Source organism: Mesocricetus auratus, unplaced genomic scaffold (assembly GCF_017639785.1).
Source record: "Mesocricetus auratus isolate SY011 unplaced genomic scaffold, BCM_Maur_2.0 Super-Scaffold_4256, whole genome shotgun sequence".
Lineage (NCBI taxonomy): Eukaryota > Metazoa > Chordata > Mammalia > Rodentia > Cricetidae > Mesocricetus > Mesocricetus auratus.
In genome coordinates, this window is record NW_024429182.1 from 12,689,238 (window position 1) to 12,702,828 (window position 13,591).

Consider the following 13,591-nt stretch of genomic DNA (forward strand, 5'->3'; position numbering starts at 1 on the left):
GTAATGGGGAGGGAAATGACCAAAATATGATACACATGTGACAAAAATGGGCATAAGAAAGTTCAAAGACCTCAAAAAGAAATAAAACTATACAAGAAAAAGAAAACAGCTGGGACAGAAGAGATGGTCCAAATGGTTAAATAAATAACTCACTGCCAAGCCTTATAGACTGAATTTGATCCCCAAGAACTACTGATGACAGGAGAGAAGCAACTTTCTCAAATTGTTCTCTGACCTCCACACACACTTGTGGCTTGGGAGCACACACGCAAACACAGATGCACAAAATAAACAAATGCAAAACAACAGTAAGATTCTTTTACTCTGCTAATGTTGCCCAAGCATTACTAAAGGACAGTCTCATCAGCGATCCCACACCCATGCCCACCCACAATACTGTACATAATTACAGAATGGCTGCCTGTATAAATAAAGAACTGAATGATGTTCTTGGGTGATGTGCATTTGGAGACATGTTAAAATGGAGAAAGCACCTTAAACATACAAGAGTTTATCATCTTGGTTGATATTTTTTCATTAAACATAGCAGGGAGGGAATGTTAGCTCCCACACATCTGTAACCTAAATAAGAGCACAATAAAAATGCAATAATGAAAATGTTAATTGAGCTCCTGACATTTAATACTTCAAAATGAGAAATTAAAGCTGGCTGCAGCTTGTCAAGCTCCTATCAGCATCAAGGAGCACACAGCTAGCCAACTTGTTTTGACACACAGGCATCTAAAAATAATCCCAGAGCTTAGGGCTCAGGAAGTAGGTGTAAAAGGAGAGGGGAGGAGCTTTGACACATATCTGTCTGGAAATTCATTTCTTAGGTGCAAGTCTAAGGGAAAACAGCCAAAACAAAAACAAAAACAAAGAAAACAGGTGGAGAAGATCCCAGCCCCATGGTTGCTACCAGGAGCACTGTGATAAAATGGATTTGGAAGCCGTGTGTGCTGTCAAAAAATTGAAGTGTGGTAATCTGTTAGATCTTTTAGTAATGTCTACTGAGAAAAACAGGAAGGAGTGAAAGGAGGAGAGAGCTACATCTTTGCCATCCCTAGCACAGTCTCTCAGAACCTACTCTACTGTCTGTGGACCTTAGAAGCTGGGTCTGCTGCTGTCAGCCGCTCTTTGGAACCTTCATCCTGCTGCTTTGGCAGTTTGGTGGTGGTAAGAAACTCACTTCATAGACTGATTTCAGGGTAACCTGAGAAATACACAGCTTATTACAGGGACCAGAAACTAGGTTCTCAGACTGAGAAACGCGATAGATGTTTTCCAGTAGGATTTTATGCTGGGCCACGTTGTCTTTAAGCAGCTCGGTAGGCAACTGTTAATAGAGACAGTGTGGGTAATGCTGTCAGACCTGGCGAAGCGCTTCCCTGGCTAAGTAGAAGGGTCAGGCTGAGTGGCTGCTGAGCTTCCTGGAAGGTGGTATAGCTGTGGCTGCCTGGGGGACATCTAGGAAGCAGGACATGGACATGATACAGGAAAACAGGGAGCTTTCTTACCAACTGCTTAGTTTGTAAACAAACAAGTTTCTACTAACATTTGAGGGATCTTTATTCAACTTTGGTTTATCTGCTTCCGTCCATTCCAACCAACCATTCTCTGATCTTTCCACACAGATAAAATAAGGAAAAGAAATTCTGGAGAACTCTGGGTTAGAAATGCTTCTCCAAATGGGAGCAAAAAGACCTATCCTGACAGGGATGCCAAGGACTCACTAGGGGAAATATGCACACAGCCAACTGAATGGAGAAGGGGGGAGCAACATGAGGGGTGACCAGTTAGAGTTTATAGGAAGCAGGGCAGGAGTGGGTTAGGGGCTTGTGAACTGGCGTTTGGTGGTTCCAGGATTATCCACTAATCTCTAGTGTGAAGGAGAGTGGCCTTGGTCATGATGTTGCCTCCCTCTTGCCCTCTGTTTCAGGATGTGTAAATCGAGTAGGACTGTCATTGTCTCATCTACACCATTGTTGTATAATCAGGGCAAGGCAAGGAACACACTCTAAGTTGTCCTGGGCTATGAAGATGTAAGTTCTTCACTAGTACTGGGAGTCAGTATGGAAGAAATTGGGAACCCCAATGATTCTGCTTTCTAAGGGTAACCACCAAATTCTCCAGAGATGCTCTCAATAAAAGGTTGAAAGGAATCTCAGGACAGGCATTCATCCATAGCTTCCTTGAGGCCAAGTTCACAGGACAATGTGAAAAGAGGAAGTGAACAGGGAGAGTTGGAGTCAGGACCCTGAGCTCTTCAGGCTGATAGAGGACACACAAGGGAGATACCTGAAGAACACCCCACACACCTTGTATAACAGTGAAGGCAGACTTGGGTGACTTCCTAATTATTTTCCTAAAGGAAAATTATCTCCTACAAAAGCAGGCCAGCAATGTAAAGAAAGCTGGTCTTGTGTACTTGGAAGCCAGCAAGTCAGCTCAAGATCTTGGCTTCTTTATCTTAGCCCTCCCAATGCTCCGTGGCTGACAAGAGGCCTCAGGAGTTTGTGAGCAAGGGAAGGCAATAGCAAATTATGATAACATAAATATTCAAAACTAAATACTTAACTTCAGAATGGCTGCTAATTCATTGAAGACATAGCATTAGACTAATTTAGAAGTGTGTGTTGTTAAGACCATCTCACCTACTCTGAGTATTTCCTGCAGTCTTACAAACATGGTCTTCTCTCTCTGTTCTCACAATATCTCCATAAGGAAGATAACACTTTCTGCTTTACAGATAAGGGCATGAAGCTCAGAAGTTAAAAAACTAAACCAAATGCACAGCCTAGCAAGTGTCAGAGCACAGCTTAGAGAGCTGGATGACAAGGTTTCTGGATTTCACTGCATGCATAATGTGTACATATGATTATGGGTCCTACTGAAGGAGAAAACCAAACTTCCTTCTTCTGATGCAAAAATAGTTTTAAAATCAAGGATGCAGAGTGATGATAGGTGTCTTATGCAGAGTACCCAATGTGCCCTGAGCCTTTGGAATCATTAGAAATCCATTCCTGCGTGTAATCCCGCAATCCAGTTATGTTAGCTCTCCCATCGACATTTTGTAAGTCAAAAAGTTCAGAGTGTTTGAAAAAATGTCTGGCTATCAGCAAAAGAATTCAAATATTGTCTCCTTTTATGGCTGATCCCTATTTCCCACTGTAGCATCTGATACAGCCTTGGCTTTCCTGTATACTTTGATTAGAGGGAGATGGGCTATCAGTCCCTGAGCTTGAAGAACTAACGCATGTGGCCTATGGGTATGGGTATCAATCTCCAAGCTAGGGCCAGAGGAAAAAAAGCTCATCTCACTATCTAGTACTTCTAGGAACAGTGGTGTTGTTAGTTACACTGGATCTTGCCCACACTCGTTGAAAGGATGCTGCCTGTGATAGTAGCTAGCTGTAGCAGCCACCAAGCTGATTAACGTGCTCGGTGGCTGCCAATGATTGGAAGTTCATTGGATTGGAGCTTTGGAGTTGGAATCCATGTCTAGAAGAACAGGGGATCCAAATGCAAGAGCGTTGGATTGGTGGAGGAAAACTATATCCTAAGAAAGTCACTGTGACTGTATCTGCTTGCATTAGAGAGAGAGAAAAGCTACCTGACACTAGAGCTGTAAGTTCTAATATTAGAAGCCTGCCTTGCTTTATGCCAACAATGTATTCCTGAAATGGTGTATGCAAATCAAATGCATGCTAATCAAGGCGCATCCCCCAGAGACTTTCTTTTTCATCAGAGAGTTGCTTTATCGTCACTTCTGATTGATGTTCAGTGGGCAGTGGCTCCAGCAATGCAACCTGAAGTTTTTCTGCCCTTTCCCCTAGGCTCTCTGCCAAGTGCTTAATCATGGGTAAACGAATTTTTGCATGCACCGGAGACCTCCTGATTAAAAACAGCTCTGGGATGAAACCCTTTGGAAAGTATCTTCTGTGTAGGAAGAAAACTTCTCTACCTGATATTTGGAGAGCTGGGAAGTTCACACTGCATGTTTTCTCAAACTGAGAATTCTCTGTTACAATCTCTCTGATCAGTCAGTTGACTTTGACAGGAATACTGACCTTTCACTAGACTCACAGGACAGCTCTGGGACTGGGGGCAGGATGAATTAACCTAGAAGCTAAGCCTGTGCAAGGCTCTTTGTAATCTAGTTTTTGATGATGGGCTTTCAGGATTGAAGAATATTGCTCATTTTCTGGGGAGCTTCCATCTAACACTCAAATGAATCCATGACTCAGACATAAGCTGCAAACATTAACCCCAGAAACCCTTAGTGAGGAAAAATCTCTGGGAAGGTTCCTTACCTGTGGCCACCACAAGTCCGGGGGCTGTGTCCTTGCTAGAGATCCTTCCAGAGGAATAAGGGTTTTCAGAGAGCTGCAGATGAAGGTGTAAGGAACAGAAGGGCTAAAACGAAGAAAAAAAACACTTCATTGTGGGAAACTTCAGACACACCCCCACTTCTGCACAAGACTGGGGATTTGCAGAAGCCCATTATCTAGGAGCAGCTGCAGTGGATGCTGAACCTCAGATTCATCTGCTGATGTACACATCACTCCACATTAACAGTTGCCCCAAATGTCATTCACAGTTTCTTCTTTGCTCACTCTCATTCGTATCAAATGCCTCTTCTGCCATCAATCTAGCCTTCAAGGTCTAGTTCATAGTTAGCTCCAGGAGGCCCTCTAGTCCTTTCTTTAACAAAGAAATACAAATATCCTTCCAGATTTGTTGGTAACCATCAAATCTATTTATTAGAGCTCCAAGAGCCAACCACAGAGAATGAAGAGATGTAACTACATGATATAGTCCAGGTTCTCAACTACTTTCTTAAGCTATAGTCTATTCAAATGTGTTTGTATATTTCCATCCTGCCTATAATTTTACTTAAAATAATATAAGCCATTATCTGAAATTCACTGAACACTGAACTGCCTTCTATTCCTTTCCTATATCCCATATAAAAGGGGTTTGGGTGTATATACAGTTTAGCCTATAAAATGAAAATAAATATAATGAAGACAAACTGAGATAAAGAGAAAATTAGCTGAAGAGAGTAAGATGAAGTCATCACTGAGGTTTAGCAGCAAAAAGAGAATAAATCAGCCAATGATCTTGTTAGCTATTCCAATGGGTAGGCAGCCATTTGTGTGACATTCCTCATATCCAAACCAAAGCCACAATAAACACTAAATACACCAAAGGGTGGAATTGGACTGAAAATGACAAAATGGTGGTGACCCTGAATGATCTAGACTCGACTATACCTCCAGATTTTAACAGTGTCTAGAAGTCACCTGCCTGATACATCTCTTTGAATACATGGCAGAAGACAACTTTTGACTGAGGATAAACATAATTACATACCTGAGATCTTAGAATGGCTTCTGGTATAAGCATTTACTAACAGGGAACTGGTGGTTGTGTTATTATTAATTATCTTTCCTGGCCACATTAAGTTGAGGCACCCTGGGGCAGAGAAGTCATCTAACACGTTATGTCCTCCACACTGTCTGCTCAATATTCTACACAGCAAGGTCCTTTAAAAGCTAACAAGTTTACTGATGATCCTGTGCAGACAGTCCTGTATGACCCTCCTGGGTTTCCACGGTAATCTTTGCTTACCCTGACATCTATGCAGCACCAACAACCTAGAAGTCAACAGATGGGTTAGTCCTTCTGGGTTCTGTCTGGGACTTATATTAATCAGTGAAGGCTCATTTTCCATGTCCCTTTTTACCATCAGCTATAAGACATTGTCTATTCTAAATGAAAACCCATGCAATCCACTGAATGTTCCAGACAGTTGGTGTCGTGGTCTGAGCCTGCAGACCTGTGCTCCCCACATCTCTTGGCATCAAGATCAAGTTCCTAAGATCTAATACTGGAAAGAGACCTTGAAGGAGAATCCCCAGGGAAGGAACCTGCCCTGTGAATGCCACATGGGACTTGATAACTGACCAGTAGGCAGTGCACTGGGCTTCCTCTCAGGTCCACATCTGGAGCTTGTAGTAGACGCCAGTCCCTGCCTTTATTATAAGTGATGTACGTCTTCACCTGGTCATCCACCTTCTTGTTTGCCAGGAATATCCCCTTGATACCTGCTACCTAGGAAAAAAGTGAGAGATGGAGAACCACGTTGGGCAAAAATGATGGTAGCCTTGGAGAAACCCTGAAAAAAATCGCCAGCATCTCCCACAGGGTATGAGGGAGTACAAAAGAAAAGAAAAGGAATGCAGTAAGGACTGTCATATTCCCCACAGTCTGCTCACCTCTGTACCCTACACCAAATCCCTAATACACACCTTGCCCACCAGATTTTCCCACTTTGCCTGTCTTTTTTTCCTGTAGGATATTATCTTTAACTATTAACAGTTCTTTGGATAATGACCAAAGGATTTACCCTTTCTATAGACAACTGTTTTAGCTCAAGCTATTCTAGGGGACAGGTTTTGATGTCACCAAAGGAACACCTTTGTGGTGGCAGCCCAATTCATACCTCTTAGAAATAGGGTAGACATTATGCGGCATATACTCCAGCATGGAGAGCTGATAGCAGTGCACGCCTCTAGCTCACAGTATGACTTTGGGTAATTCACATATTATCTTTAGAGGACTTTAAAATTGGTGGTTTCTCTTCTTTTCCCTAGTCGGCTGACAAAGGTCCTGTGAGATAATGCAGCCCTTTTGCCAGAGCTCCTAATGTATTGGAATTTTCATGCCCTTGATATTATAAAGGAATAAAGAGCACCACTCTAAAACAAGTAGCTCGGGGCTGGAGAGATGTCTCAAACATTAAAGGCTAGGCTCACAACCAAAATATAAAACAAGTAGCTGGAGTTGATTTATCAATTACATGCACCCTAGGCTAAGTACAATTTCCACTTAAATTGTTATTCTATGTGCTAGAAAGGAGAGCAGATTCTTAAAATGACAATAACAGAAAAAGATTATTCAAATTATCAGCATATTACAAAGACAAAACATAAACAAGATTGTGTGTGTATGTGTGTGTGTGTGCTAAATAAGATGGTGTGTGTATTAGAAACAAGGTAGTTTTTTGTGTGTAGGTTATGTGTGTATGTGCTTTGTGTGCTGCATGTGTGCACTCACACACATACACACACACATACCACAATCGTTATCATAGAATGGCAGGTTTACTGGTTATATTTGATAAGGCAGCTGAACTGGATTTAGAGTCCCTATGGAAAGGCACCACTTAGTACACATTTGAGGATGTTTCCAAAAAGATATAACCGAAGAAGGAAGTTCTATCCTGAAGGTAGGGCTGTGCATCCCATGGACTGGGAACCCAAATGGAATAAAAAGAAGAAAGCTAGCTTATCATGATTCATCTGTCTCTGTTTCCAGACTATAGACACAATGCCACTTCAGCCTTCTGCTGCTATGACTCTCCCATTGTGAAGTGCTATGTACTCAAACTCTGTGCCCATGTAAGCCATTCCTTCCTCCAATTGCATTTGCCAGGTATTCGTTATAACAGCAAGGAAAGTAACTAACACACTGGACAACACTGATGTATTAAAGCTCTAATTTTACTTGTCTGCCATTCTTCAAGGATCATGGTTAATTGAAATTCACTACATCTCTGAAGGAACACCAGTGGTAGAAATGGAGTTTCACAGAGGTAGGGTTTTTCTTTTCTTTTCTTTTTCTTTTTTTTCTATCTCTTCTGCTAAATGACATACTTTGGTTGGTGAACTAAAGGCTTTTTTAGTTCGTTTTTGTAGTAACCTGACTGGCCTTGGAGAATTCCAACTCAAATAAGACAAGCAAAAAGCCCCAAACAAAGGGACAGAGAATGTGAGGAGAAGAAAGAATTATCAGGAAAGGACAGCGACAGATGAATTTGACAAAGTCAGTGCTGGATGGGACTGATGACTAGACTGTCACCTTGAGCTAAATGAAGGTTGGGCCAGAGAAGCACTGTCAGGATGATGGGGCCTTGTGTCCAAGTGGCATGGGTCTCTAGCAGTACCCTTCCTGTCTCAATAGCTTCCAGTTAGCTTGTTTTAGAAAGACTTGGGTCTCACATACTCCCTGGTAGCCTGAGTAGTTTTTAAGGTTCATTTCATGTATTTACTTACATATGTGGTAGATCATGAGTAGGAATGTGTGCCTAAGCCTAAAAAGGGCACCGGATCCCTTGAAGCCCAAACTGTAGGCACTTTTCTTGTTGCCCACATTGTTATTTAGTACTAGGATTTGAGCCATTATCCTCAGGGCTGCAAAAGGTACTGATACAATCGGGCTGCCTTGCATCTCCCCCAGAGAATGGGATTTTGCTTTACTTCTCGTAGATCCTCCTACCAAAGGGAAGCTCTTTCTGGTGTCGTCTTGGGCCACAAAGCTGGTGCCATCATTGTTAGTCTGTGAGGGAACGCTCTCCTGAATGAGTTGCCCTCCTGCAACATAATACTCAGAGTCCTGCTGTCTATTTCCTCGGAAAAAAAATCAACAGGTGTGGCTCTGGGTCCAGGCCCACCTATCGCTGTGAAGGACCTGTGGCATCCTTCCATGAGGATAGGCATGTGCAAACATGTAGGGTGAACATTTTAAACAAACACAAGGTGCTTACTCCGTTTATCCCATGAGAGCACTGCCCACCATTAAGAGAGGCCATTCCCTCGATCAACACCAAGAGAATGGAGGGCAAACACTGTAGGAAAAGAAGATATTTCTGTGGGAGTCACTTGAAGCTGGCCAGAACTCGTCTCCCCCGCAGCTGGATGCAATGGCACAGCACATACCATTTGTGCGGGGACGCTTCATCATGTGCACACATCATTTCTGGGGTGACTCTTGGCTTCATGTCTTGAATTGATGCATAAATGGATATCACTCCAACTTAGCCACCTCATCTTTCAGTACAAGAACTTTCAATGTTTGGTTGCAGCTCAACTCAGAAATACATTCGTTCTACATCCCAATAGTCATGTTCACGTGTATGTGTTTGGAGACACATGTGTGGCCACTCTTCTTACATGAGGGAAACATCAGCGCTTCTTAGCCTCACGGCATGGAGTGGAATGGAATTTAGAAATGAGATACACGTTTTTTTGGCTCTTCATCTGAGGAGGCACTCAGGGTTCCATTAACTTTACATATTCCTTCTCCCACTGCAGGTTGAAATCATTATTGTGTCTGCTGCTGATGTTCTCAGAAGTCTAGTGAGAAGCATGTGACAGTACCCACAAAAGGGTACAAGTGTCTATTGTGGTACGGCTTTATTCTTTGTGCATAACAGGCTCACCATCTTAGAGTAAAGATTACCTTGGCTAGGTAGCCATGGCAACTAATTGAGAGCAACACAAAAATAGCAAGGTGTATTGTAATGTTAACAGACTACTGACAACCCTGGAAGCAAGAGGAGAAAAGGGTCAGAAGACTCTCATCTGGGATAGTAGTCATTATTCCTTCCTGCCCTCCCATATGTATAAGTGATACTGGAAGATGCCATAGTGCATAGGAAGTAGAAGGTTAAGTGAAGGTTGACTCCATGATGGTGTTTACACGAGGCCATGATAGAATGCAGTTCTGTGGTAATGCAACGGTTCCAGAAGATCACTCATGTTCCTGAAAGTCACCTTTCACCAGGGCTATAAATTCTCCAAGTTGGACTTTGGTGGGCTCTTACTTTTGATTCCCTATCTGGAGTGAACAAACATTTGGTTTCTTAGCCCCAGGAAAATTTAATGCAATAGTGTCAGATTGGCAAAGCTCACATTTCCTCTGGGAATCAGATTGAGGTGCAGAGGGACAGTGATTGCCAGTCCCTTGGCAGATAGATCATGGTGTCCAGGTGGTGTGGTCATATGTTGGTTATGTCCCTAGGACTTCACGACAAGGAAACTGGGAATCTGCTGAGAAAAAGCAATTACCATGATCTGCCGTGGGCCATCCCTACCATCTGAACTACAATAAGGGTCTGACCAAGGTCAGTGAAGGAAAACAGTCCCTGTGGAGTTTACAAGCAGCTGTCCATCTGGACCAGAAATGATCACTAAAGGCTATAACAGCAGATAGAACGGAGGGAGGCACTAGAGATAGGTAAGGCAAAGAAATATCAATTAATAAGCAGAAAGGTGGGACACTGGGCTCACTCAGAGTCTCACAGTTTATCTGTCCATGCATAGAGAGTTCAGCAGTTACTAGAGAATTGAGAAATAAACCTCCAATGATAAAGCATCCAGGGAACAATAAGAATGCTTAAATATGTGTGAACACACACGCACACACACACACACACAGACATGCACATATATAGACATGCACACACATAGACACACCAGGTATTGAAGAATGTGTGCAACAAGGACAACACTCACATTCTCAAAATGAACTCCTACTTTACAAACACGTGGATGGTTTTTCATCAACATAGATTTAGATTTAATTTGGCAATTCTTCCTTTAAGTGTTTATTCATGAAAAGTAAAAGGTAATATTCATGTGGATATATATAGATGTTAAGTACAATCACACAAAACTGGAATGTACTTCAACTGATGAATAATAACTATAGCACTGTCCATTCTGGACTACTACTCGGCAATAAAAAACGAACATCTGGTGATACACTTCATAGTGCATACTATGCACCAGATGACTACCAGATGCATCTTCTACGCCAAGGGAAAACAGACTCCAAAGTTTACACATTATATTATTCTATCAAGTGTTAACTCTACAAAAGGCAAAGGAGCCTAGGAGAAGTCAAGTAGATGTTTCTCAGTGATAAAGGCTGGTACAAGCACTGAGTATGTTTCGAGGGCATTGGAGAGAAGGCTCTGCGTAAGCCATTCCTACCGCATCTTGATTGTGAAGTTAGTTAGACAACTGGACGCACCTATGAAAACCCATAGAACCATATACCAAAGAGCATGTTTTATTGCATAGAAATCATGCCTCTTTTCTCAAAACTGTAAAAAGCAGGAATGTTAGAGGGAAATGCTTGACATGCTAGCCAGACATACATGGATTCTTTCAAATGTAATATCAAGGTGTCCTAGTTCTGATGTGAGCTAAGCCATTCAGTTCTATGAGACCCTGTAATTTTGTGGTCACCTTGGGGAACAATATCTATCATAAAGGGAAACAAACAAAAGTGTACCTGTGATTTAGGTCTGCAAGACCCACCAAGGGAGCCATTGGCCACACATGGTACTTAGCTAGTGAGAGTAAGAGACTGTTTCCATTTTATTTAGTTTTCATCAATGTTAATTTGAGTTGATAATCAATTTGGCTACTGGCCCAGTTTATTCATACATGTGATTCTCTTTTATAATAAAATTTACAAAATATAATTACATATCAACTACTTCTGGTAAAAAACATATAGTATATGATTTGAGGTGGGATGGAAGTGTGAAATACAACCTGGTGTCTTGAGTATGTATGAAACAAATATTTTGGATACATTTTTTAGTGAAATTGAATGTTTCTACAATTAACTTGATCTGTTCAGTTTTTACTTTAAAATTTATGTTGTAATAATTTAGAAGTCTATTTGTAGCTTGTGGGTATTGTTTTTGGAGACCAGGTCTCACTATGTAGACCTGGCTGGCCTGGAAGTCTCCATGAGGATGACTTGGATTCACAGAAATAAGCCTGTCTCCCAAGAGTCGGCATTGAAGGTATCACCATCATGCCAGGTTACAAAGTTATGTATTTACTGTAGTTTACAGTGCTGGTCTAAGGCATGGATGTTAATCCTATGTTACTGTAAGGAGTTATAAGTTGAATACTTAATATCTGGGGAAGCATCAAAAAATGTTCATCAGACCAAGAACTCTTAGTTCAACTATGGGTGCTGGCATGGATATCTGTGAGACTTTTTTATTATTTATTAGTGGAGAATAACTAAATGGAAATATAGTTTATTGTTGGGACTATGAAAAAAACATACAATGCTACACTGTATGAAAAAATCATCCAAATACAAGTAAAATCACTTGCAAAGTACTATATTCAACTGGTTCACTGTCGACAGCAGCCTAGGAAAAGGAATGGGCTATTGGTACCTTGCAGAATAAAAACAATGATTATTTTATCATCAAATACTATTTTCTCTTGTATATAATCACAGCAATGGAAATATTGTACTTGGAAGTTGGAATTAGAAAATAAATTAGGAAGACAACTTCTATAGTTGGAGATCCCTGCACCAGATTAGTCTTCAAAATGGTGTCAGCCTTTTGTGGTTAGAGGGAATCCAGTGGAGTTGTTCTACTACCTACTACCTTGGTAACCTTGGTGCCAAGGCTTGCAAGGGAAATTCCTATGGTTATTTCTTTCATTGTCCTCTCTCTACTGTCACATAACAGGAGGGGTTCCTAAGGAAGATGCAATACTGCACCAGCAGCTTTAGGTGGTCCATATGAACCCCAAGTCACCCAGTATCTGTTAGTTCCCTAAATGTATTTCTCCTGCAGAGAAAGGAAATGGATTTTATAAATTTTATTTAATTTAGAAGCAATATTATTTTACATATCAAAACCAGTTCCCTCTCCCTCAGTCCCCTCAGGTCCCCCACCAACCCCCCATCCCATCCTCCATCCACTCTCCAGGGAGGGTGAGATCTTCCATCATGTCATTTGGGACAGGACCGAGCCACCCACCCTGCCCAATACCAACACCCCCACTCCCCACCCCACCCCCGGTACCTAGGATAAGAGTGTATCCCTCCATGGGGAATGTGCACTAGTCCATTCATGCACTAGGGATAAATACTAGTTCCATTGTCAGAGGCGCCATAGGCTGCCCAGTCCTCCTAGCTGACATCCTCCTAGCTGTCAGACTGGGGTATGTGAGCTCCCACTTGCTCAGGTCAGCTGTTTCTGTGGGTTTCCCTAGCATGGTCATAACCTCTTTATTCATCACTCCTCCCTCTCTACAACTGGATTCCAGGAGTTCAGCTCAGTGCTTAGCTGTGGATCTCTGCTTCTGCTTCCATCAGCTACTGGATGCAGGCTCTGGGATGGCATTCAAGGTAGTGATCATTCTCATTATAGGGAAAGGACATTTAAGATACCCTCTACACAATTGTTTAGATTCTTAGTTGAGGTCATTCTTGTGGATTTCTGGACATTTACCCAGTGCCAGATTTCTCTTTAAACCTATAATGGCTCCCTCTATTAAGGTATCTCTTTTCTTGCTCTCCTCTATTCATCCCGGACTCAATCAGGAAGAAAGGAAATAGGTTTGATAACGTATAACATTATAAAGTCACAAATTAAGCTGGATCATCCTGTGTGAAAATGTTTGCTGATGATGTAAATATGAGAGAAAAGTAGAAAACACAAACCCAGAGTAAATGCCCACTTCCGTACGGAATGTGTGTCAAGTCAGTACCAATGTCTTTATGTTTTTAATCCCCTCTACTCCACAAAGTCATTCAACCTTCTATGAAAACAAATCTCTGTTTACCTGACTTCAGCTCCCAATCCTAAGATTTTCCTAGATCTCCAGCAGTCCATCACTGAAGCCAAGTCACCTAAGTCGCTACAAATTCCTAAAGTTATAATTTAACTTTCTCCTGTATGATCCCCCAACATAGC

General features: G+C 41.8%; 1 protein-coding gene across 1 annotated transcript in view; it reads right to left on the reverse strand.

Annotated features, from left to right (window-relative positions):
- Positions 1–13,591, reverse strand: part of Sorcs3 (sortilin related VPS10 domain containing receptor 3) — a 609,591-nt gene that overhangs the window by 89,362 nt on the left and 506,638 nt on the right. The window contains exons 10-11 of the mRNA XM_005063478.4: positions 5,971–6,117; positions 4,314–4,416 (exon numbers count right to left, since the gene is read on the reverse strand). Coding sequence (XP_005063535.1) covers positions 4,314–4,416; positions 5,971–6,117 — 250 coding nt within the window. The remainder of the gene's footprint in view (positions 1–4,313; positions 4,417–5,970; positions 6,118–13,591) is intronic.